General features: G+C 39.4%; 1 protein-coding gene and 1 pseudogene across 5 annotated transcripts in view; one reads left to right on the top strand and one right to left on the bottom strand.

Moving 5' to 3' along the window:
• CCNI (cyclin I) overlaps nt 1-25,203 on the bottom strand; it is a 36,812-nt gene extending 11,609 nt beyond the window's left edge. For 2 of the 4 annotated variants that reach the window (XM_081584568.1, XM_081584585.1), the window contains exons 1-3: nt 24,670-25,203; nt 18,664-18,820; nt 1,297-1,425 (exon numbers count right to left, since the gene is read on the bottom strand). In XM_081584568.1, coding sequence (XP_081440694.1) covers nt 1,297-1,425; nt 18,664-18,777 — 243 coding nt within the window. In that variant the 5' untranslated portion in view covers nt 18,778-18,820; nt 24,670-25,203. The remainder of the gene's footprint in view (nt 1-1,296; nt 1,426-18,663; nt 18,821-24,669) is intronic. The other 2 variants (XM_081584579.1, XM_081584595.1) reach the window with 1 other exon arrangement.
• On the top strand, nt 590-6,138 carry LOC145543357 (large ribosomal subunit protein uL23 pseudogene; annotated as a pseudogene). Its single transcript, XR_014080662.1, has one exon. The product of XR_014080662.1 is annotated as a large ribosomal subunit protein uL23 pseudogene (transcript).
• Nucleotides 25,204-27,092: the final 1,889 nt, after the last annotated feature.

Below are 27,092 nucleotides of genomic sequence, written 5' to 3'. Positions count from 1 at the left end.
GTCTGGGATAGGGCTCAAGGTCTGTACTTTTAAAGAAGTTCATAGCACCTTTTTCTGCACAGCTGGACTTGAGGCTCCATTCTTTTTTTTTTTTTTAATAAATTTATTTATTTTAGTTGGGGGCTAATTACTTTACAATATTGTAATAGTTTTTGCCATACATTGACATGAATCAGCCATGGGTTTACATGAGGCTCCATTCTTGTTGCAATCCTTTTATGGTCTGCCTTAAGCACCTTTAAACTATGAATACATTTTAGATGAATTGTTTCAATACAGATGAGCCATCTCTAAGTAAGCATCTGATGCTAGTAACATCGGGACCCATGGTATCTTTCTCTGTGAAAGGGAGCTTAGCTAGCGTAGGGGAACAGGGAGAAGGGAGGAGGACTTGATGCTGAAATAACTGTTGGCATCTTAGTTAACCCAGACTTCAGGCAATTAGGATCATCATAATTCAAGTCTCTCAAAAGTAGAAGTCTGAAACATAAAAAGGTAACTGAGTGGCCATCCAAATTCTTCCACTCCATAATTTGGCTTCTATTTGTTATACCAAATAACAAAAAATACAGTACTCTCAGCACTGAACTCATAGTTCCTGCAACATATATATTCCTAGGGATACAAACGATAACTGAATTGCTTTTCTGTTTCATGTCTTGCTATTGAATAAATGCTGACTTTCTGCTTTAAATCTGCTAAGGGCCCACCATGACCGATTTCACATAATATAACCAATGATATAGTATACCAATAGGGATAACATAAAACTTATCTGTAATGCTGCCACTGAACAAAAATACACCAAAGTTATGTATAACAGTTCAGTTTTCATCTTGTTATACTCCAAATGTATGCTGCTAGAAAGTACTTATATGCTGTTCAGAAAACTACAAAATAGAGATTCAATAAATAAGGAGTAACAGAGAAAAATATGCAATAGGCTTATTATACTTTTCTAGTCTGATTCACTATTCACAACTGGTATTCAATGTGTTAAAGACGGCTAAACTTTCTACCAATGCTATATGGTTTGCATTAAAAGAAAGAGATCAAAAATTTCATTGGTTAAGTATAAGCTATGAATACTTACAGCCAAAAGAAAATTACAGAATATAATCGGAAACATTTCTGAAGACTTAAAGCAATAACAGAAGACATCATGTCTTCTTACAGATATATATGTTATCTTTAAGAAGGTTTTCCACCTTGTAGAATATTCTACTAATTGCCCCTGGTGCAGCATATAAACCATCAAAACAGAAGATGTATGTAGGTATATTCTAGAATATTTACCTTTACAGTAGCTAAGAACCTGTCCAAAAGACTGCTAGCCAGAGCAAATGTTTCTGGATAAAGGTTGAATTGGTACTTGAGTTTGGCCAGCCACTGAATCACTTCATCTCTCTGGGATGGAGAAACATTCTATAAGGGAACAATTAAAAAATAAAAATAAAAGAGAACAAGTTTCAAGTTATCATCAAGATATATTTGCAATTCTCACTTATAAAAAGTTAGCAAATGCTACAGAATATGTATTTACATGTTAGAAAATCTTTTTAAGTTTATTCAAAATCTAACAAACTTGAGATAAAGGAAGATAAAACTTTATGTATTAGTTGCTGTGCTGTGCTTAGTTGCTCAGTCATGTCTGACTCTTTGCGACCCCATGGACTGTAGCCAGCCAGGCTCCTCTATGGGATTCTCTAGGCAAGCATACTGGAGTGGGTTGCCATGGCCTCCTCCAGGGGATCTTCCCAACCCAGGTCTCCTGCATTGCAGGCGGATTCTTTACCATCTGAGCCACCAGCGAAGCTAGGTAGATGCTACATACTTCTCCAGTAGAATAACCTAAATATCTCCAGACATTTCCAAATGTCGCCTGGTGAGCAAAACTGGCCCCAGTTAAGAACTCCACCCTGATATAACACAGTAATAAATATCTCAACCAGCAAAAAAAAAGGTATCACCCGAAAGCTGATACCCATGACAGCTCACTTCAAATTACTTCACAAATACACCTTTCTGCTACTTTGGTAAATAAATAACTGAGTCATTCACACAGTTTTTAAAGTAAATGAAGCACTTCGCTTTTTTAATGTGAAATCAGAGAATTAAAATGTCCCAAGTACTTCTTTTCTCAATCTATCACTTAAGTCATTCCAGTGTAACTACAGAAAATATAAAACTCGTTTAACCTGGCTATGGAGTACAAAGTTGACTTAGTTACTGTCAAGAGTCATAACTAAGCAAACATCTTTATTGATCCTTAGCTGTTCAAAAGCAAACAATATGTAAAGGATGGGAAGAGTGAAATAGTTCCTCACAAAATGAAGAAAATGTTTGCAAATCATGTATCTAATTAGGTACTTATATCTAGAATATGCAAAGACTCCTTACAGTTTAATAGAGACAGAAACCAAATTTTAAAATGAGCAAAGGGTCTAAATAGTTATTTCTCCAAAGAAAATACGCAATTCGCCAATGAGCACTTGAAAAGATGCTCAACATTATTATGTATCAAGGAAATGCAAATCAAAATCAAAAGGCAGTATCTCCTCTCACCCACGAAAATGACTACAATCAAAACAATTAATAACAAATTCTGGCAAGGATATGGAGAAATTAGAACCCTCGTTCATTCACCTGGTAGGAATGAAAGATGGTACGGTTACTTCAGAAAACAATTTGGCAGCTCCTCAGAAGTTTAAACACAGAATTATCATATGACCCAGCAATTCCACTCGTAGGTATATACCAAAAAGAATTTAAAACAAGTATTCAAACAAGTATTTGTACACTAATGTTTATAGTAGTAACTATTCACAACAGTTAAGAGGCAGAAACAACCCAAATGCCCATCAACTGATGAATGGATATAAATAAAGTATGATATAGCCATACAATGAAATGTTATTCATCAACAAAAAAGAATGAAGTGCTGGGATTTTCCTGGCAGTCCAGTGGCTAAGACTTTGAGCTCCCAATGCAAAAGCCCAAGTTCAATTCCTGGTCAGGGAACTAGATCCCACATGTCGCAACTAAGATCTCACATGTGACAACTAAGACCTGGAACAGTCAAATTAAATAAATATTTTTTTAAAAACAGAATGAAGTACAGACATGTCATAACATGGAAGACCCTTGAAAACAGTATGTTAACTGAAAGAAGACAAGTCACAACAGACCATATATTATATGATCATGTTTATATGTAACGTCCAGAGTACACAAGTCTATAGAGATGACCAAAATAAAGGACAGAAACGGTATGGACCTAACAGAAGCAGAAGATATTAAGAAGAGGTGGCAAGAATACACAGAACTATACAAAAAAGATCTTCACTTTTCATGAACATGGCGCCGAAGGCGAAAAAGGAAGCCCCTGCCCCTCCTAAAGCTGAAGCCAAAGCAAAGGCTTTGAAGGCCAAGAAAGCAGTGTTGAAAGGTGTCCACAGCCACAAGAAAAAGAAGATCCGGACATCACCCACCTTCAGGCGGCCCAAAACACTGCGGCTCAGGAGGCAGCCCAAATATCCTCGGAAGAGCGCCCCTAGGAGAAACAAACTTGACCACTATGCCATCATCAAATTCCCCCTCACCACCGAGTCAGCCATGAAGAAAATAGAAGACAACAACACACTGGTATTCATTGTGGATGTCAAGGCTAACAAGCACCAAATTAAACAGGCTGTGAAGAAGCTCTATGACATTGACGTGGCTAAGGTCAATACACTGATCAGGCCTGATGGAGAGAAGAAGGCATATGTTCGACTGGCTCCTGACTATGATGCTTTGGATGTTGCCAACAAAATTGGGATCATCTAAACTGAGTCCAGCTGGCTAATTCCAAATATAAAAGTTTTCACTATGAAAAAAAAAAAAAAAGATCTTCATGACCCAGATAACCACGATGCTGTGATCACTCACCCAGAGCAAGACATCTTGGACTGCAAACTCAAGTGGGCCTTAGGAAGCATCACTATGAACAAAGCTAGTGGAGGTGATGGAATTCCAGCTAAGCCATTTCAAATCCTTAAAGATGATGCTGCGAAAGTGCTGCACTCAATATGCCAGCCAATTTGGAAAACTCAGCAGTGGCCACAGGACTGGGAAAGGTCAGTTTTCACTCCAATCCCAAAGGTAATGCTAAAGAATGCTCAAACTACCGCACAATGGCACTCATCTCACACGCTAGCAAAGTAATGCTCAAAATTCTCCAAGCCAGGTCACAACAATACGTGAACTGTAAACTTCCAGATATTCAAGCTGGTTTTAGAAAAGGCAGAACCAGAGATCAAATTGCCAACATCCATTGGATCATAGAAAAAGCAAGAGAATTCCAGAACACCTAACTTCTGCTTCACTGAATATGCCAAAGTCTTTGACTGTGTGGATCACAACAAATTGGAAAATTCTTAAAGAGATGAGAATACCAGAGCACCTTATATGCCTCCTGGGAAACCTGTATGCAGGTCAAGCAGCAGCAGTTAGAACCGGACATGGAACAACGGTTCCAAATTGGGAAAGGAGAACGTCAAGGCTACCGTCACCCTGTTTATTTAACTTGTATACAGAGTACATCATGGGAAATGCCAGGCTGGATAAAGCACAAGCTGGAATCAAAATTGCTGGGAGAAATATCAATAACTTCAGATACACAGAAGACACCACCCTAATGGCAAAAGCAAAGAGGAAGTGAAGAGCCTCTTGATGAAAGTGAAAGAGGAGAGGGAAAAAGTTGGCTTAAAACTCAACATTCAACAAACTAAGATTATGGTATCCGGATTCATCACTTCATGGCAAATAGTCAGGGAAACAAGGAAAACACTGACAGACTTTATTTTCTTGGGCTGCAAAATTACTGCAGACGGTGACTGCAGCCATGAAATTAAAAGACGCTTGCTCCCTGGAAGAAAAACTATGAGAAACCAAGACAGCATATTAAAAAGCAGACACATTACTTTGCCAACAAAGGTCCATATAGTCAAAGCTAAGGTTTTTCCAGTGGTTATACATGGATGTAAGAGTAGGACCATAAAGAAGGCTGAACACCTAAAAATTGATTCTTTTGAACTGTGGTGTACTACTTACAGCATTTAATATCAATATCCAATATTCTCTTATTTATTAAATAAAATTTTCAGTGTCATCACACCACAAATCTATATAATCAAGTTAAGGTTTTAAAGTTTAGGTAACACTGTTATAAACTAATAGCAATTTTGGAATTAAGTTTTCTCAATTCCTGAGCATAAAAAAATTTAGTAAGAATAAGAGAATTTCTTTCTAAGGCAGTAGACAGACATTAAACTATCTTAAATGGGCCATGATAACAGATTGATAGTCCATTAAAAACAAAACTAAACAGGAATAAATGAAAGATACCAGGGACAAATGATGAATATACATTTAAAGATGATGAAAGAATACTGAAGGGGAAATTAATCTGAATTTATCATTAGAGATTACCACACAAACACTGATTATTATCGTTTTAATCTTCCTACATATTATTTTTAAGTTTTGGGTATTAGGCTTAATTTTTAAAAGGTACATACTTTAAAGCAATATTTATTCACTCTTCAGTTTTTTAGGAATCATAAAAAACAAAACAAACCTAGTAATACTTAATTTACTATTAATAAATAGAACAGATATATGTAAGTACTACTGTCAGGTAAACACAAAAAAGTACAGAAATGCCTCCGTGATTAGTGGAAAAGACCATTTTCAATAAATGAGGGTTCCAGACAAGTAAAGGTTTAACTGAGCACTGCAGGATTTACCATCATAACCGTTTTGGATGGAAATCTCTTTAAAAATATATTATTTATCTCATTCCTCAGAAAGTAGAGAGACCACAGCTTAGACCTTTTTCCTGATCACTCAAAGTCAACTTTATGAAATTAATTCCTTCATCACAGAGAGATGCATTAAGAGTTATTAAAGTATGAAAGGCTGTACATCTTGACAATGGATCTCCTCAAATAGGTATTTCAGCTAGACTTTCTTCTCTCCCTCCTCTAGGTTTTCTTTAGGGTTGCAAGGAACAGTGCCAGGTGCTCCTTATAACCTCTGATACTGCACTGGCCAGTTTCCTTTATTCCAACTCATCTTTCTGTCAATTTTCAGCTTTGGCCCAAAAAGTAAAGTATTTCTTTGTGGCCATACCAACTAATCACCCCTACATAATTTTTATATTTAGCTCTAAACTCAGTTATCACTGGTATTTATGACGGTTAACTGCCATATATATTTGCCTTCTGGTCAATTCCTTTTGTTATATAAAGACTGACTCTAGAATACTACACAAGAAATACTGACAAGAAAATGAGACAAAGATGGTTCACAACCTTTTATATTAATATCTCACCACCAAACTGGTGTTAAGACTATGAACAATAATTTGAAAACATCAGATACTCAAGACATTTAACTGAGTTCATATTAATGAACATTAAGTGCAGATCATATGACAGGCCATGGGAATACAATGAAGAATGAAAACCTCCCTGTTTAAACTTTAAAGCAAAGCCTCATGATGAGGCAAACATTCAGAAATCAGTAATAAGATACGGTGACATGAGAGCAGAGCTATGCACAGGGTGAGGGGCAAACGCTGGCAGGCGCCTGGCCCAGTGAGGGAGAGAAGACATTAACTACCTTGTATCTTAAGAGTGAGGGCAGGGGTGATCCCTCCCAAGACAAGGAAAGAACAAAGTATTTTAAACCTGTGAACTTTACTCTGAAGGACAGGACTGATATCAACCTGGAGTCAACTAATGTCAACAGGACTAATGTCAACACAATAATCTAGTGTTAAGCTCCTCAGATTTGCAAATAAAAATAAAGATGGATGGAAAAGACCACTAGAACAGATACTCCGACAACTAGTGATACAATTCAATGAATCGAAAAGAAACATAAGGTTGCTCATGGGACTGAAGTTGTGGGCTTGAAATGCTTGGGGTATATGGGGTAACAGAAAAATAACGTCCTAAAGAGACTACTTTCCAACTTGACAGAGGAACCTGGAGTTAGGTTATTAAAGCCACGATATTAAAGCCAGCAGTTGGATCCTCACTCTCAAGAAGGAGTTTGAAAAAGTCAGCAAAATACTATCTGGATCTATGGCTTCTCCAGAGGTAGGAGGAAGTAGACACAGCCCTACAGCTAGTCCCTGGGTACTGGTTTTAAAATATTCCATTTTCCACAGAGCCGTGAGGTGTTACTTTTAAGAGCTGGACCAGGAGCCCCTAAAGGTCCCTGGGAACCAACTGAAGCAGTCACAAAACTTTTAGATAGAGATAATTAAACATTCAAGAGAAATTAAATTTCTACAAAGGGGAGTTTTTATCTAAAAATGCCAAAAAAAAAAAGCAATGTTAATTAAGCCATCCGAACAATTCAATGACAACGAAATAAATTAATACAAGGAGAGGCAGATGGCGATACAATCTGATGAAAGTGGGTAGGTTTTTAGGGAAGTGAAAGAACAATGATCTAGAGGAGCAATAAGGAGCAAAAACAGCATTAATTCAATACCTTCAGGTCAGAGATACAGGGGGAAAAAATCCCTAAATAACAGATTACATTACATAATGTGACTATCTGTGTTTGACATTAAACAAATAACACAAACATATAACTGTAAGAAGTCTCACAAAAGACGGACATAATGTGCTGTAAGGAGAGGTATAACACACGGGAACATAGCTAAATAGAGATTTACATATTAACTAAGTGATTTAACCTGTGTGAAACACATAGAAAGCAAAAGGCAGTTAAATCTTAGTTTTGTCCTTCCCTTCCTCTAAAAATACCTAGTGCTTTGTGATGCCAGAAGAAACAAATTTAACAAAACATTATTTATAAATAATTCTTTCAAACCAATTATCATGCAAATAATTATGAAAGAAAACATGACACTCTTCGGTCTTGAACATATTTTGTATTAAAAAATTTCAGAACGGAGCCAAGAAAGCATTCTTGCATGGCTACTATTATCATTACTAGCCAAAACTAACAGAAACCAAAAAACCCCCACAGAAGATAAGTTTGCAAAGACTCACTCTTAAATGAAGTGATACTGATTCTTAGATCATTTTTTTTAACTCAATTCAAACATATACTGAACAGTAATATCATTGGAATAGCTTTAAAAAATTAAGTTCTGTGCAATAAGTAATAACATTCAGGAGGGAGGAAGAAGAAAAGAAGGAAAGAAGAAAGGAAGGAAAGAGGTCTGCCTACCCCAAACAGTATTTCCTGATTAAGAGATCTGTTTTCTCTTATATGGATTGCTCAAATAGGGTTAAGAGAATTCAGTATAGTGGTTGAACAACTAATCCCAAAGAGAATTTATAATGGTTTGATTCAACATGGTAAAACACAGAGCTTTCAGCTATTCTGATTATTAAAACACAAATTCTGTCTAGCTTTAAACTCTAAAAGGTTCACCATTACCTAATAGATGAAGTATAATCCCGCAGGCAGGGCATACAAATCCCTCTCTGACCTACCTCTACAGCCTCACTCACTTTCCATCCCTTTTTGCCTTAAAATGCATAAGAGCAGTACTTCTATCTATGGTTTCTTCCTTGCTCCTGTATTATATCATTGCTCCCTCTGGTTGAAACATACTTCTTGCTCTTTCACTTGCTTTTTTGCTGCTGCTGCTAAGTCGCTTCAGTCGTGTCCGACTCTGTGCGACCCCATAGACGGCAGCCCACCAGGCTCCGCCGTCCCTGGGATTCTCCAGGCAAGAATACTGGAGTGGGTTGCCATTTCCTTCTCCAGTGCATGAAAGGGAAAAGTGAAAGTGAAGTCGCTCAGTCGTGTCCGACTCTTAGCGACCCCATGGACTGTAGCCTACCAGACTCCTCTGTCCATGGGATTTTCCAGGCAAGAGTACTGGAGTGGGGTGCCATTGCCTTCTCCGACTTGCTTTTTTATTTATCCTTTAAGAGCTTTTTCAACCATCACTCCCTACCGGACACTTTTCCTGATTACTCAAATCGGGCTAAGTACTTTCCTGTGCTCCCACATCATCTCCTGTCACAACTGTTAAGTTCAATACTTTTTAAAAAAATTACCTTACTGCTTTTGGCTATGACTGAGCAGGAAGCAGCAAACCTACACTCTAGCTGAGACAGCTAGAAAAGCCACTAACAATGATAGAAAGGCATAAGAACTGCTAGGACTCCAGAGAGGAGGTAACAATTAGAGACGAGTCAACACTCTGCATAGCTTCCCCTTTCAGGCATCTGCCCATCTTGCGAGTACGGCAAGAGGTGTAAAGTATGAGCAAAGAAACCAACAGAGTTTTGGGGAGTCTTACAAGGCAAGAGTCAAAATTTGGTGACTTGAAGAGCCAAGAAACTAGCGGGAAGAGGGAGGGTCAGAGATCTGAATGTGACACTCAGCTGATTTTCCCCTTAATTAATTTTCTGAATGAAATTCTGAAGTTGGGAAGGACAAGGATCTAAGTGGCCAAGCAGAAAGTCTCTGAAAAGAAAGAATGAGCTCAGGAAAGAGTGTAGCACCCTTCAGGAATAAAGTGAAAGTCGCTCAGTCGTGTCCGACTGTTTGCGACCCCATGGACTGTACAGTCCATGGAATTCTCCAGGCCGGAATACTGGAGTGGGTAGCCTTTCCCTTCTCCAGGGGATCTTCCCAACCCAGGGACTGAACCCAGGTCTCCCGCATTGCAGGTGGATTCTTTACCAGGCGAGCCACAAGGGATAAGGGCACTAGTAAACACTCCAAGCTCTCAGCTGGAATCCCTGGCTACTCTCTAGGAGTTGAGGACAACCAGAAGTAGATGAAGCTATACTCAATAGCAACCCAGCCTCCCATCAGCACAGTCCTTCAATGGATTCAAGCTTCTTATTCAGTTTACCCACCACTGGGAAGATTGAACCCTCCTGCAGAAAAATAACATCTAGAGCCTCTACAATTTCTCATGCTCAGCAACCAATCAAAAATAACCAGGTATGACAAGACAAAGAACAAGTAATCAAAAACAAGAGAAAAAAAAGGGGGACAACAAAAAGATCTTGGTCTTTGCATTATCAGAAAAGGACTTGATACACAAACAGAGAGGAAGGCAGACAGATGAGAAGATGAAAATGTTCACTAGAGAAATGAAATCTATAAAAAATCCAAAAGCAAAATTTTAGAATTGAGACATGTAACAACTTAAATTAAGAACCCAATATGAAATCTAACAACAAATGCAGCAAGAGTAGACAGTGATGCTTTATAGTGCTAAATGAATTAAAAAAGAAGAAAACATTTCTCTTGAGATAAAGCATCTGTATCTCAAAATAAAGAACAGAAAATTATACAAAGAAAGTAGACAGAAATAATGAAAAAAGAGCAAAACTTAAAAAAAAAATGTACAATAGGGAAAAATCAACATAACTGAAAGACTGACAGACCTCTAGAAAGAGTGATCAAGAAAATCTACACACCAACTAAGAAATGAAAAAGGGAACACCACTATGGACTCTTTAAATGTTAAAGAGAGAATATTGTGAGTAACTTTATACAAATAATTTGAAATTTTAGACAAAATGAATTCCTTAAAAAACACAATTCACCAAAACTGAGACAACAGTTAAATGAAGACCTGATTAGCCTCATACTTACCAAAGATAGTAGATTAATTAGTAAATACTTTACCCACAAATAAATCTCTAGGCCCCAGTGGCTTTGAAGCAAAACCACCCAACATTTAAGAAAGAAATAATATCAATTTAAACAAACGGAGAGCACTGGGGGAAAAAAAGCAGCAATTCCCAACTCATTGTACAAAACCAGCATAACTTTATCATGAAAATCTGACAAAGGCATTACAAACCAATCTTACCCATGACCTTAGATGCAAGACTCCTAGCCAAAATGTTAATAAAATCCAATGATGTATAAAAATTCAACACTTATTCATGAAACAAACTCCAAGCAAACTAAGGCAGAGAAAGGAATTTCTTAATTTGATAAAGATTAAAAAATATATAGCAACTATTAGAGTTAATGGTAAAATATTGAAAGCTTTCTCCTCAAATGGAGACTTCAGCAGTTCTGGAAACCCTAGCTAATTCTGAAAAACAGGAAAAAATAAAGTTGTAAGGACTGGAAAGAATGAAATAAAACCATGATTATTCATATTTGACATGATGGAGTATAATACACAGAAAATCCTAAAGACTCTGCAAACTACTAAGTAAGTTAATTTAGTATGGTCTATATAAAAATCAACCAGCATATAGAAGCAAGCACATAAAAAATTTAAAATGATACCATTTGTAATAGCCTCAACAAGTCTCAAATACCCAGGAATAATTTAGGTTTATTCCTAAATTACCAAACATTATTAAAAGAAACTGAAGACCATCTTTAAAGAAAAATGGAGAAATACTCTATGTTCACAGATTAGAAGACTCATGTTCATTCTTCCCCAAATCAATCTACAGATTCAGTAAAACCAAAACCCCACATTTTTTTGGTTTTTTGAAAACTGACAAGTGTATTAAAACTATTGATACATACAGAAGAGCAAAGGGCTTAAAACAGCCAAGATAACTGTTAAGAAAAAAAAAAAGAACAAAGTATATGCCACCAAAGACATTATTATGCTACAATAAGTGAGGCAGTGTAGTATTTAAGAGAAGTGAACAGATCAATGAAGAGAGGCAAGAAACTGACCCACAAATGTATTTAATCATGTACAGCAGTCACGTCATTAATAACAAAAATACATTATGGGGCAGTGGCACAAACTGTATTTCTAATCAATAGTACTGGTTTTCTAAATGGAGAAATATTATTAACTCCTACTTCACATCATATCACAAAGGGAAAAAAAAAATCATTACTCCGGATGAGGCAAACATTTCTTTAAAAGGACTAAGCAAAAAGGAAAAAATTTCTGATATTTGGTCATTAAAAATTAAGATCTTCTATTTATCAAAAGTCAACACATACTGAGCTGAAGATATATATAATACATAGAGCCTGCAAAACAGAAAACCAACAATTTAAAAAGGAAGTCAACAGAACCCAGGTGAAAGATGTGAACAGACATTTCACCAAAAAAGATAGTCAATGGCCAATTAGCACATGAAACGCTGAATTTCATTAGCTATCCAGGAAATGCAAATTAAAACCCAATGTGATACTATAACACACTCATCAGAATAACTAAAATGAAAAAGACAGTATCAAGGTTCACAAGGATGCAGAACAACGTGGCACTTTCATACTCTGCTGTAAGAGTAAAAAGAAAAAAAATGGGGTGTAAAAGTGGTATAACAACTTGGGTAAGTAATACAATCGGTGGTATCCGCTAAACCTGAGAATACACATATTCTAGGTTCTAGCAATTCCACCTCTAAGAATATACTCAACAGCAACGTACAAGTATGTTCACCAAAAGACATACACAAAAACAACTCTAATGACCATCAATAGCAGAATGGATAAATGAATCCCTATGATGGAATCTTATACCAAAAAAAATAAAATAAATAATAATACTGAGCAAAGAAGCCCAGGACATATTTTATTACTCCATATATAAATATAATTCAAAACAAAGAAAAACTATTCTCTGATAATAGGAACTATTCTCTGATAATAGGATAATGTTTCTTTGTGGGGAAAAGATAGATGATGGTAAACATAAGACACAAGAAGAGCTTCTGAAGGTGCTGGTAATGTGGTTAGTGTCATTTTGTGAAAATTTATGAGTTGTACACTCTGATCTATATATACTTTAAGAAACTGTTTACTTAAGGAAAAGAAAAAACCAACCTCGGGGCAAAATAGATGTCTTTATTTACCAAATCTACAGATGGTACAAAAATGACAAAGTTAGTATATTAGAGCCAGACATCCTGGAATGTGAAGTCAAGTGGGCCTTAGGAAGCATCACTGCGAACAAAGTTAGTGGAGGTGATGGGATTCCAGTTGAGCTATTTCAAACCCTAAAAGATGCTGCTGTCAAAGTGCTACACTCAATATGCCAGCAAATTTGGAAAACTCAGCATTGGCCACAGGACTGGAAAAGGTCAGTTTTCATTCCAATCCCTAAGAAAGGTAATGTTAAACAATGTTCAAACTACCGCACAATTGCACTCATCTCACACGCTAGCAAAGTAATGCTCAAAATTCTCCAAGCCAGGCCACAACAATACGTGAACCGTGAACTTCCAGATATTCAAGCTGGTTTTAGAAAAGGCAGAGGAACCAGAGATCAAACTGCCAACATCTGCTGGATCATTGAAAAAGCAAGAGAGTTCCAGAAAAACATCTATTTCTGCTTTACTGACTATGCCAAAGCCTTTGACTGTTATTGTGGATCACAATAAACTATGGAAAATTCTGAAAGAGGCGAGAATACCAGACCACCTGACCCGCCTGAGAAATCTGTATGCAGGTCAGGAAGCAACAGTTAGAACTAGACATGGAACAACAGACTGGTTCCAAATAGGAAAAGGAGTAAGTCAAGGCTGTTTACTGTCACTGTGATTATTTAACTTCTAAGCAGAGTACATCAAGAGAAATGCTGGGCTGGAGGAAGCAGAAGCTGGAATCAAAATTGCTGGGAGAAATATCAATAACCTCAGATATGCAGATGACACCACCCTTATGGCAGAAAGTGAAGAAGAACTAAAGAGCCTTTTGATGAAAGTGAAAGAGGAGTAAAAAAGTTGGCTTAAAGCTCAACATTCAGAAAACAAAGATCATGGCATCCGGTCCTGTGACTTCATGGCAAATAGATGGAGAAAGTGAGAAAAGTGGCTAACTTTATGTTTTTGGGCTCCAAAATCACTGCAGATGGTGACTGCAGCCATGAAACTAAAAGACGCTTACTCCTTGGAAGAAAAATTATGACCAACCTAGACAGCATATTAAAAAGCAGAGACGTTACTTTGCCAACAAAGGTCCGTCTAGTCAAGGCTATGGTTTTTCCAGTAGTCATGTATGGATGTGAGAGTTGGACTATAAAGAAAGCTGAGCGCCGAAGAACTGATGCTTTTGAACTGTGGTGTTGGAGAAGACTCTTGAGAGTCCCTTGGACTGCAAGGAGATCCAACCAGTCCATCCTAAAGGAGATCAGTCCTGAATGTTCATTGGAAGGACTGATGTTGAAGCTGAAACTCCAATACTTTGGCCACCTGATGTGAGGAGCTGACTCATTTGAAAAGACCCTGATGCTGGGAAAGATTGAAGGCAGGAGGAAAAGGGGACAACAGAGGATGAGATGGTTGGATGGTATCACCAACTCAGTGGACATGAGTTTGAAAAAACTTCAGGAGTTGGTGATGGACAGGGAGGCCTGGAGTGCTGCAGTTCATGGGGTCACAAAGAGTCGGACACGACTGAGCAACTGAACTGAACTGAATATATTAAGTGATGATGTTGTTTAGTCACTAAGTCGTGTCTGACTCTTTGTGACCCCAAGGACTATAGCCCACCAGGCTCCTCTGTCCATGAGATTTCCCAGATAAGAATACTGGAGTAGGTTGCCATTTCCTTCTCCAGGGATCCAACCTGCATCTCTTGCGTTGCAGGTGGATTCTTTACTGCTGAGCCACCAGAGAAGCTCCAATATATTCGGTAATAATTCTAAAGCTAGAAAAATGGGCCAGCATCAATTTATCAACAAATAAACATCAACAATTTAAAATTTAGTAAGAATAAATATGAAACAGTGCACCTAAGTCAAAAACTTAAAAAGTACATCTAGGATAAGGGAAACTCCGCTTAAAAGCAGAAAAAGAAAACAGAAAGGTTTTAAAAACAAGTTCAGTATAGTAAGCCAACAACAAGACATTGCTGCCAAAACAATTTTTTTTTTTAATTTAGGGGTATATTAATGAAATTATCAAGCCAAGATAAAGTGAAGTAATAGTTTCACTCTATTGCTCACTAATGAGCACAACTCAAATGTCATGATTTAAGTAACATGGTAAAAAGTGTATGCAGAGGAAAAAAAAAGTTGATGGTAAAAAGGGGGAACCTTGTCAAGTGAAAAATGGTTCAAGAACAAAGGATATATAATCGGAAGAGAGGACTTCTCGAGCTTAACAGGATTACAAGTAGACAATCCAGAACAAACTTACTCTGTACTGCTTCAGTGTACAGAATTAGAACCAATAGGTAGCCAATAGAAAGAAGCAGTTTTCAGGTTCAATTCAGGAAAAAATCTCCAATAACTGGTAGAGCTTTTCTACAGTGGAATGGACAAAGTAGAGGATCACTTATCAGAGATGTCAAAACTTTTTAATTGTGTGATTAGACCGAATCAGTATTTCCCAGACCTAACACATATTAACAAAGTGAAGTTAAAGTTGCTCAGTCGTGTCCGACTCTTTGCAACCACACGGACTATACAGTCCATGGAATTCTTCAGGCCAGAATACTGGAGTGGGCAGCCTTTCCCTTCTCCAGGGGATCTTCCCAACCTAGGGATTGAACCCAGCTCTCCCGCACAGCAGGAGGATTCTTTACCAGCTGAGCCACAATGGAAGCCCAAGAATACTGGAGTGGGTAGCCTATCCCTTCTCTAGATCCTCCCCACCCAGGAATCCAACAGGGGTCTCCTGCATTGCAGGCAGATTCTTTACCAACTGAGCTATAACAAAATTATGATGTTTTTTAAAATACAAATTCCCATAGTTGCCACCACAAGCCCAGCAGGTCTGGGAGAGGAATCTGCAGGACACCTCCTGGTGATTCTCATACTCATACACCTAGGAGCCCAGTAGTTCAAGATCCTACATTTGGAAACACAAAATTAGATGGCCTTTAAGTTTAAGGGGGTATCTTACCTGGTGGCTCAGAGGTTAAAGCGTTTGCCTGCAATGCGGGAGACCTGGGTTCAATCCCTGGGTTGGGAAGATCCCCTGGAGAAGGAAATGGCAACCCACTCCAGTATTCTTGCCTGGAAAATCCCATGGACAGAGGAGCCTGGTGGGCTACAGTCCATGGGGTTGCAAACAGTCGGACACGACCGAGCGACTTCACTTTCCTTCACTTTTAAATTTAAGGATCCTTAGATTTTTCAAAATTCTATTGAAAATCATCTTTATATAAATAGCTTGAGGCAGGTTTATCTTTGTATATATATAAAAAAAGCATATCCGAAAGTACATGTCACTTTAACCAGTCTTCTTTTCCCCCTGAATTTGTAACAAAATTGTTGTGTACTTAAAAGTACTATTAATATATAAAAGAATTTTCTAGCCTGAATTATAAAAAAATGATATTGATTTAACAAACATTTACTGTGAGCCAATTATATGCCAGTAAACTAAAGTCAAATCATCAGGAAATTATACTGTGTGCTATCATACGTGAAGAACAGTGCTGTAGAAGTGAACTGAAAGGAAGTGATAGATGTATAAGATTCTTGCATGACCACTTTGTCCTAAACTGCAAGACAGGAGATGAAAATTGTAAAAAAAATGACCTTTTAGTAGTGTTTAGGTGAAAGCAGAGGTGGGGAGAAGAAAAGTAGAGGAGAAAAAGCTTAAAAATATTTTATTTTTCCGCTTTAACCAGCACCAAAAAAAAAAAAAGCCCCAAAATAAAATGTTGGTTTATAGACAAGACTATTTCTCTTATGCAAAGACTGAAAAAGGAGGGAAATCACGGTTAGAAGAAATTGTGAAAAGGGAAGTAGGAAAACCAGTCCCTGAGAGTCGCAGAAGAAAATAAAAGAATTAAACAGATAAGCGTCCTTGAGGTTCTTCTGTCAAGTGGCTCAAGCCCGTACAGCTCTTCACTCCCATCTCTACCTTATTTCCTATCACCATCAGACCAAGCTCACACATATTTTACAAGAACTAAGTAGGGCTTCTAGGATTCCCTGGTAGTTCAGATGGCGAAGAATCTGCCTGCAAGGCTGGAGACCCAGGTTCAATTTCTGGATTGGGAAGATCCCCTGGAGAAGGGAATGGCAACCCACTCTGGTATTCTTGCCTAGAGAATTCTGTGGACTGAGGGGCCTGGTAGGCTATAGTCCATGGAGTCACAAGGAGTCGGGCACGACTGAGTGACTAAGTAGGGCTTCTACTTGGCATTACCAAAGGCAAAATCTTAAACAGATCCGTCTTAGAAGTTCTGATACTGTTCTGTTCTCTGGTATTATGCCTTAATAATATGTTAAAATATCTATAAAAATAGGTCAGATTAAGTGATAATATAGCAATATACTATAATCCTGATCGAAATCACCTTCAAAGACCATGTTATAAAAGTTTATCATGCATGTTGGTTGCTTGCTGACTTGAGATAATAGGAGAAAAAAATGGTTCTAAAAGCAGATGTAATAAAGCTTTGAGGCTTATTAGAATGTCAGAACATAAGAGCAGAAATTTCTATTTTTCTCACAGTTGTATCCCCAATGCTACAATAGTGCTCAGAATATCACACTTAACAAACATTTACTGAATGACTGAATCACATAAGCATAAAAAAATAGAAAGTATAATGGGAAGAAAACTGCCTCAGGTTCAAAATTGTAACTCTACTACTTACTAGTTGAAATCCTGAGCAATTTGGGACTACTGCCTTTTTCAAAGGATCAAGTGTGTGTGATCTTATGGACTATATAAGGGAAGCCCTCAAAGGATTAAGTGAGATATTAAATGTAATTGATAGCATATGCAAATACTCCTCGTATAAAAGGCTTTCATTCAGATTAACTAATTTTCCAATTCCCTAAATGACAATTAAGTAACACTAAAAGCAAAACAAATATTTCTTCAGCTTGTGGGAAAGAAGATAACAGTAGGCTGGAATTAGAAAAAGCACATAGACATCAATAACCTATGGTGTGGTGGTTTAGCCCTAAGTCATGTCCGACTCTTATGACCCCATGGACTGCAGCCCACTAGGCTGCTCTGTCCATGGAATTCTCCAGGCAAGAATACTGGAGTGGGTTGCCATTTTCTATGCCAGGGGATCTTCCCAACCCAGGGATCGAACCTGAGTCTCCTGCATTGCAAGGGGGATTCTTCACCGTTAAGCTACTAGGAAAGCTTAGATATTGTCATTTGCTTACACATACTGAAAATCTATTGGCCATTATTCTTTATCCCAAGCACAGAGCTAGGTACTAAGGATAAACGATGTGTAAAGACATGTTATACCAGTAAATTTTGGGGAGCAGACATAGTCACAGTGATTTGTTAAAAAAATAGAAACTCTAATTATATGAAATTTCTAAGAGAAAAGGCATATAGCCAACAGTAATTAAGAGGTAAGCTGCTGATTATCTCCCTAGAAGCTTTCAACATTGACACGACCTTAGTAGGTTATGTAATTCTTTACTAATATTTATGAAAGAACAAGTTTTTGATCACTAAAGATAACGATGTGATTATGTTCAGCCTCTATGGTGAGCTATGTCTCTAGAAATAAAGAAGGCTTCCCACTCTTAAGTATTGTGCTACAAGGAAAGGGAAGGGACATACTTATCTTCCTAAAGGTGTAACCCAGATAAAACAAAAAAGCAAACAGTTCATTTTTTCTCATATAAAGAATATCTTTAATGGTACATATTTCTCCAATGCAGTGTCAAGATACTGTTACATATGATAGTGGTAATAAAAGCCACCTATCTAGAGTGAAGAGAGAAATCTTTACCTGATTTGTAGGTATTTTCGGCACATTCACTTTCCACATCTGGGCTTCCCTAGAGATTGCCTTTTCCAACAGGAAAGACAATCTCTGGTTTTCCAAAGGCCCTGGAAACTTCATGATATCCTATGGATCTGCCTGCCACCCAGCCTGATGTAGCTACCTATAAAAGCAAATATAAAACAATGTTCTATATTTAGTTACACATACACAGTAAGTGTAGCATTGTATAAATATGTTGGTACTTATTAAGCAATTCATAAAATAAAAATGTTATGAGGCAATATAGGATTTTACAACTCTTTAAATACCATGTATTAAAATGTTTACAATAATCATCAGTTATCTAAAACATTCTCCCTTTAAATCTGAAATTCAGTTATAAAGAGACAAAAACATGACCATATAATTGCAAGAATCTTTGGACTTTGATCAAAACATCAATGTGTCAAAACTAAGTCATAGGCTTTTTAAACTAGAACTTTTTAGTAGTTGTCCCAAACATACCTGTTTAAAATCTAATCAGATAAGGGTTAAGCAGTCTCTTCATTAAAAAAAAAATACCATTTCCACTTAGTACGAAACTATCTTTAACTGTGTCTCCAATACAGTGTCCACTAGCTACACATGTAGCTATTAAAATTAGAACTGAATAAAGTTAAAATATAATTCCTCAGTCACACTAGCCATATTTCAAGTACTAAACTGCTACATGTGGCTAGTGAATGCTGCACTGGACATTGCAGAAAAGGAACATTTCTATCAAGGCAGTAACTCCTACTTGACAATGCTGATCTAGAGAGCTCAACAGTTAGGTAACTGGCGCTAGTAGTAAAGAATCCACCTGTCAATGCAGGAGACACAGAGATGTGGGTTTGATCCGTGGGTTGGGAAGATCCCCTGGAGGAGGAAACAGCAACCCACTCCAGTATTCTTGCCTGGAGAATCCCTTGGACAGAGGGGCCTCGCAGGCCCCTGTCCACAGGGTTGCAAAGAGTCGGCCACAGTTGAAGTGACTTAGCATGCAAGGTAACTAGCACTCTAAAATGAGCAAGTCTAAAAAGCAAAGTCTAGATCAGGGCAAAGCATATGAGAATCTGAGAGATGTTTCTACATTAAAGTTAAAAAAAAAAAAAAAAAAGGGAAACCACAGAGATTTAACTGTGTGTAGAAAACTGGAGACACGGTGGAAGGATGTGAAAAAATGTAATTAGATTTGATGAAAGTTAAGTGCCAAAGAACTGATGCTTTTGAATTGTGGTGCTAGAGAAGAATCTTCAGAGTCCCCGGGACAGCAAAGAGATCAAACCAGTCAATCCTAAAGGAAATCAACCCTGAACATTCATTGGAAGGACCTATACTAAAGCTCCAATCCTTTGGCCATCTGATGTGAAGAGCCAACTCACTGAAAGAGACCCTGATGCTGGGAAAGAATGAAGGCAGGAGGAGAAGGGGGCGGGGGCAACAAAGGATGAAATGGTTGGATGGCATCACCAACTCAGTGGACATGTATGTGCATGCGTGCTCAGATTCTGCAACCCTATGAACTGTAGCCAGCCAGGTTCCTCTGACCATGGGATTCTCCAGGCAAGAATTCTGGAGTGGGTTGCCATTTCCTATTCCAAGGGATCTTTCTGACCCAGGGATAGACCTGCATCTTTGGAGTCTCCTGCACTGGCCGATAGATTTTTTGAGCAAACTCCAGCAGACAGTGAAGGACAGGGAAGACTGGCATGCTACAGTCCATGGGGCTGCAAAAAGTCGGACACAACTTAGTGACTGAACAACAACAAAGCAACTAACAAGGTTATTAAATTCAGAAAAAGATTATGCAAGAAAGTAAATATAAGAAAATATAATAATACAAATATAAGAAAAGCTATGAAAACCTGGACAGCATATTAAAAAGCAGAGACATTACTTTGCCAACAAAGGTCCATCTAGTCAAGGCTATGGTTTTTCCAGTAGTTATATATGGATGTGAGAGATGGACCATAAAGAAAGCTGAGAGTCGAAGAATTGATGCTTTTGAACTGTGGTGTTGGAGAAGACTCTTTAGAGTCCCATGAACTGCAAGCAGATCAAACCATACAATCCTAAAAGAAATCAGTTCTGAATATTCATTGGAAGGACTGATGTTGAAGCTGAAGCTCCAATACTTTGGCCACCTGATGCAAAGAGCTGACTCATTAGAAAAGACCCTGACGCTGGGAAAGATTAAAGGCAGGAGCAGAAAAGGACGAAAGAGGATGACATGGTTGGACGGCATCAATGACTCAGTGGACATGAATTTGAGCAAGCTCCAGAAATTGGTGATCTACAGGGAAGCCTGGCGTGCTGCAGTCCATGGGGTCATAAAGTTGGACATGACTGAACTGAACTGAAATATAATAATATACCACAATATTTACAAAGCAATAATAATGAAAATACTGAATAGAAATTTCAACACAACACTGTGATAAAACTACACTGGTAGGATGAGGGGAGTTAGAAGGCAGAATGAGAGACTCATCTTTGTATTTCAGAAGGAAACATAAATATCTAAAACTCAAACATCAAAAAATAGCAGTAGTTATTTGAAAGTATGATTTTTAAATAACAGAAAAAGGTGAGAGCTAAAAGTGGTTCACCTCTAGGGAATGAGAAAACCTCTAGGGAATGAGAAGAGAGTGGGAAAGTCAAGCAGCAGGGGAATGCTGTTTTTCATTAAAGACCTCGAATAACTATTCCATTTTATCAACTATGTACCTGTATTACCTATCTGCTTCAGATTCCAGGGATTCTTTTAAAAAAATGTTTTAATGTCTAGTTTTAACACACAAAAAGTCCCTAATTTTTTATAAAAATTAAAATTTGAAAAAACAAAATATACAAGCCTAATCTTCAATTTCTGTGTTCCCTCTACCCCAACTCTAGCTAATATCCTCTTCCCTGTGAATCACCCCACATACTTCACTAACTTCCTGCTTAACCTACTGCACTCCGGTTAACAGGACAGTGATTTTTTTTCTTTTTGCCTCTTTAAACTTCTGGGTTTTTGCAAATTTTCTGTATCAAGCATGAAGTGCTTTTTATATTAAGAAACAAGTTAAATAACTTAGAGAGTGGGAAATAGAAACTATCCTGAAAGGTCCATCTAAAAGGTAATTTCTTCCAAGAACTATCTTCCCTATAAATTCCTTTGCATTCGTGTATATCAGTATCATGTTTTTGTTACCCACAGGGCCCACAGCAGTGTCCTGATGAAACAGAGATAGAATCAAAGGCTCATTTCAACCCTTGGGGCCAAAACCAAAAAACTATAACCAAAACAAACCCAAGTCTGATCTTTCAAAGATCAAGCCTTCAAATATTTGAAAGCTGTTATCATGCTCATCAGTTCATCCTCTGCAGAAATGAAAAACTATTCAAGAGTTCCTCATGTGACATGATTTTTGCTCAAAATTAGCACCAATTATTAATGCACTCTAAGATCATTAGCTACTTTTTTTTAAAGAGGCTATTGAATCACGGAGACAAAATTTATGCTCAGCTAAAACTCTTTAAGACTTTCTAAGGTACATTCTTCGGCAAACTTCTCTACCTTTCGGCCTCATTGTGTGTGGGCTTTTGGTGCCATTTTTTGGGGTGGGGGAGGACGTTATATCTTTGTTCAGGACCTTAAATGCATATTTCTTCAAACAAAGTCATCTTGTTAAATTACATTTACTGTTATATTCTGCTGAGATGTTCTGAGATTCCAATTTTGTTGCCTTAGTACTTTTCTCAAATTCTCCATAATCTGAGATAAACAGACTCACTATAATTTCATTTAAAGTAAACATAAATATCAACCTCAGAAACAAGAGTGTAAACTAGATAATTACCTGTCGAGAGGTATTTAGAAGAAATACCTATACTGGATGCAGACTGAACTCCTTAGGTTCTAAGACTTCTTCTAAACCTAATTTTAATCAGTAATTGATTAACTCTTGTCAAAACTTATTTCATTCCTTTAGCTACTCTCACCAGGGTGGCTCACCAGGATCTACCAGCTTTCTAAAATTAGTAAGACAAACTAAAAGAAAACCCCATGCCCAAATGACTTCACTGGTGAATTCTACCAAACATTTACAGAAACATTAAGACAAATTCTTCACAAACTCCTCCAAAAAATAAAGAGGAGGAGTCCTTCTCAACTCATTTTATGAGGCCAGTTATGATCCTGCTACCAAAATCAAAGACTACAGAAGGAAAACTGTAGACCAATATGCATCTCTTTTAAATACAGATGCAGAATTCGTCAACAAAATACTAGCAAACTGTATCTGAAAACATAAAAAGGGGATTATACACCATAACCAAGTGGGATTTAGCCCAGGAATGCAAAGTTGGTTTAACATTCAGAAATCAATGTAACACCCCATGAAGTGAAGTGAAGTGAAAGTCGCTCAGTCGTGTCCGACTCTTTGCAACCCCATGGACTATACAGTCCATGGAATTCTCCAGGCCAGAATACTGGAGTGGGCAGCCCTTCCCTTCTCTAGGGGATCTTCCCAACCCAGGGATCAAACCCAGGTCTCCTGCACTGCAGGCAGATCCTTTTCGGACTGAGCTACCAGGGAAGCACATTATTAAGTTTGTATTTTTATTAAGCCTCTTTTAAAGACGAACAAACATGCACAGAAACGTGAATACTTTTCATCTTTGATTGCAGCATACAATCAGAATAAAACATGTACACACGTTAAGCTTCCAATCTTAACCAGGAAACATTTTAGAGTTCCATTCTAAACTAGTATGTCACACTGCCATGAAAACTCACTTAACTCAGTTTAACTGCAAACCATCCAAGTGCACCTTCCCAAAGCACGCTGATTCTACTAGTGTGCTCTTGATCAATATTAAGAAACTTCTAGTTCAGAAGCTCGGAATTTCTGATGTGTCTGGTCTCAGACTAGCAAATCTGAATCCTGTCCATTTTTCCTTATTTGTCTGTTTCCTTCTACTTTGTCTGCTACAAATGACCTGGAAAAGCTAGAAGCAGATAACACTACTTTAATTTTTTTCCAAGATACAGACTATATAGCACAGTCAGACTGCCTGGGTTGGAATTCTGGCCACCGTGTCCCGGCTGTCATCTAGTAGGAAAAACGAATCTCATGGAGCCTCAGTTTCCCTCATCTGTAAAATGTTTCTGAACCACCTACCCCTGTGCGGATTAAGTTGCAAACCACTTAGAACCATGCCTGTCCAATAACAAGCCTCAGCAAGTATTACTATTAACATCATAATGTCACACTGCTGTTATTCAAACGCTAAGTGGCTCCCACCGACAGAATAAAAGTTGAATATTTTGACATTCAAAGATCTCCAGTCTGACGCCATCCTACCTCCGGAAAGATACCCTTCCACTACTTTGCTATCTAATTCCCAAGTCCTACCCAAATGATCTGCAGTGGAATCACTAGCTCGGCAGAGCGCCTTCCGCCCTCTTCAAATTTTCGGTCTTCTTTTCTGCCCTTAGGGTGCAAACTCTAAGCTCAGCTCCTTCGGCAGATCTCCCCACCCACCCAAAACCCCGGGTAACGTTCCTCTCCCCCGCCTTCCCGCAGGTTCTCCCCATTCATCTGCCACCCCCGCCCCGCCCCGCCCCGCCCCGCCCCCAGCACCGCCCGCTTTGCAGAGGGAACGATCTTCCCCCGGGTCCCTTGGGGGCGTTGAGGTCCAGAGTTGGGGGTGTGTCCCCTTCTTTGTGCGTCCCCTTCTTTGTGTATCCCCCGGGCTCGCGGAGCCTAGAACGCGCACTAGGAGGCGATTTGCTGCAGCTACAAAAAAAGTTACGCGCTGACGGAAAACACTGGCCCGAAAGGGAACCCAGCGGAGCTGTTTCCCAACTGGGCAGGTGCCGAGTGGTTGGTGAGGGGGGTGGGGTGGGGGGTGTCCGGCAGGTTTCCCCGACTGGGCGCGCGGCGCTGGCGGGGGTCGCGCGCGGGTCGCGGGAACCGCCTCCCCGTCCCCGCCCCTCACCTTCTCCTCCTCTTCTTCCTCCTCCTCCTCCTCCCCGGCAGAACTGTAGACCTCAAAGTGGTGACGAGGGGTCATCCGGGGGCCCGTTACCACCTCATTTTCCTCTGCGCGCGGCGACGAGACGCGCGGGACCAGGGCCGGGCCGACTGAGGAGGGAGAAGAGAAGGAAGCGGGCCGGAGGGCGCGGGCGCTGGCGCTCGAGCGGGACGCACGGCTGCAGCCGGTAGGTTGGTCAGCGAATTAGTTCCATGACGCCCCCGGACCTGAGGCCGCCGCCGCCGCCGCCGCCGGTCCCGCTCCTCCAACCGCCGCCGCTTGTGCCCGGGTGGGGAGGGGGTTCCCTCTCGCCATAGGGCGGCGGGGGCCGGGGAGAGGCGGGGGGTGAGACCGGCTCTGCCCCTGCCCAGGGGAAGCGCCTCCGAGGGGAAATGGTGAAAGGGGGGGAAGGGGGAAAAATTAAAAAAAAAAAAAGGAAGGGGAAAGGGGGGAGAAAAATAAGAAAAAAGCGAGACAGAGGCGATGCCGCGTCCGCTCGCGGGGAAGGCTGGGGAGGGAGGGGAAGAGAGAAAGAAGTGCCGGCTTCCTCGGCTCCGCCCTCGCGGACCGATTCCTAGACTCGCTCACTGCCCGTAAACAACCTTGGTCTAGTCTCTCATCCTCCCACTTTTTCCTCTCCGCCGCCTTTTCCGGCCAACGAACGTACTCAGAAGTTCGGCAAAAAGCTGGGCTGTTGGCAACGGGCCGGGAAAGTCTTTGGCATCGGGGTAGGAGGAGGGGTAAGGAAAGCTAAAGGTGCGTGGACTCGTTCGCCGTGGAGCAGCGGAAGGGTTTTTTCCATCGGCGGCACGGTGACGTAAGCGCTTCCTCAACTCGCTGGAAAAGGGCGTGCGGAGGCAGGAGAGTGCGCTGCGCATGCGCCCGGGGGAAAGAAAGACCAGACTGAGCGCTCTGCTAGGGGGTGGGGTTTTATCTGGATGCTCTCCTGGCCAAACCTAGGGCTATCTGGTTTTGTCCAGCGCATCTTTGTCTCTGGGGATTGTAAAAGGATCTTTTGGGAAAAAGCCAGCGATCAGTTGTGTAAAAGTCTTGCATTCTTTGTTGAACTCGCAAAAAGTTCTGTGTTCTCATCGTTGACATAAAAATAGAATTGCAGGGGTTTTTTGCTCCCACGTCGTGGGTGGAGGGAGATTCTAAAGTATATTAGAGATCTGGGAAATTGCGGGGAGCTTATTCGTAAGCACCTTTTCTTTTAAAACAGTAAATTACATTGCTGGCAGCCTGGAACCTACTTGGTAAGGCGCCAAGGAAATTCTATACTCTTAACCAACGCATCTGAGTATTTCAGAGTAGGTTTACTACCACGTCTGTTAATGAATGTGTGATAACATATAAATATGTTTTATTTGGGGTTTCTTTACCGACTTTGGTAATTTTTTGCTTATGTTTCTAATTGTTGTAGTTATAAAAAGAATAGTAGAATTACAGAAAGAGGAAAAAAAACCCCTCAAACTGAACTGTTTACAGAAGTAGTTACATTTGTGTTTTCCATTTCTGTTTTTTATATGCCTGTTTTTAACAGTCACTTAAATTTGTTTTGAGCTTATTCAGTCAGCTAGGTGCTAATAAGCTCTAGCAAACTGGAAGTAACTAAGACAAATAGCTTCTACCTTCGTGGAGTTTTCTAGCCAAACACAGAGGAAAACCGTGGAGCTAATTATCGCTAGCTAAAACCACCCAGGAGGTTGATTTGTTTACTTGTACGTTGCATTCCCTCTGTAGAATATAAGGTCTAGGATGGCTGGGGTCTTGCATGTTTTATTTACTCTGTATTCCTGCATGTAAAGGTTCTCAACACTTGATTACTGACTGAATAAACAATTAGCAGTATTAAGATGGAAAATTACAGGCTGCTATGGAAACACCTAATCCTGGACTAGTTAGGGATATCAAAAAAGGTTTCTGTGAGGAAGAGACATTTAAGATGATACTTGAAACCACTGGTCATCAAAGTGGGGAAAGTGTGATACAAGCAGAGGAAACAAATGCAAAGACTCTGGATCTTGGATATTTTAAAAATCTCTAAAAGTAGTGTGGCTGGTCTTCAGAGAATTGAGGGGGAGAGCTCTGAGGTCAGAGGCAGGGGGCAGGTGCCTATGACAGAACAGGAAAGGGAAACCCAGAAAGGATTTTAAGAGGGTCGTACTTTGCCTTTTTTTTTTTTTAATACCCCTGACTTCCCAGGTGGCGCTGGCGGTAAAGAACTCTCCTGCCAATGCAGGAGACAAAAGAGACAGGTTCAATCCCGGGATTGGGAAGATCCCCTGGAGGATGGCATGGCAACCCACTCCAGTATTCTTGCTTGGAGAATCCCCATGGACAGAGGAGCCTGGCTGGCTATAGTCCATAGAGTCGCACAGAGTCTG

This window comes from Giraffa tippelskirchi, chromosome 1 (assembly GCF_054371585.1).
Source record: "Giraffa tippelskirchi isolate mGirTip1 chromosome 1, T2T-mGirTip1v1.2.pri, whole genome shotgun sequence".
Classification (NCBI taxonomy): Eukaryota; Metazoa; Chordata; class Mammalia; order Artiodactyla; family Giraffidae; genus Giraffa; species Giraffa tippelskirchi.
Note: the sequence above shows the minus strand (reverse complement) of the source record. Positions and strands in the feature narration are given on the sequence as shown.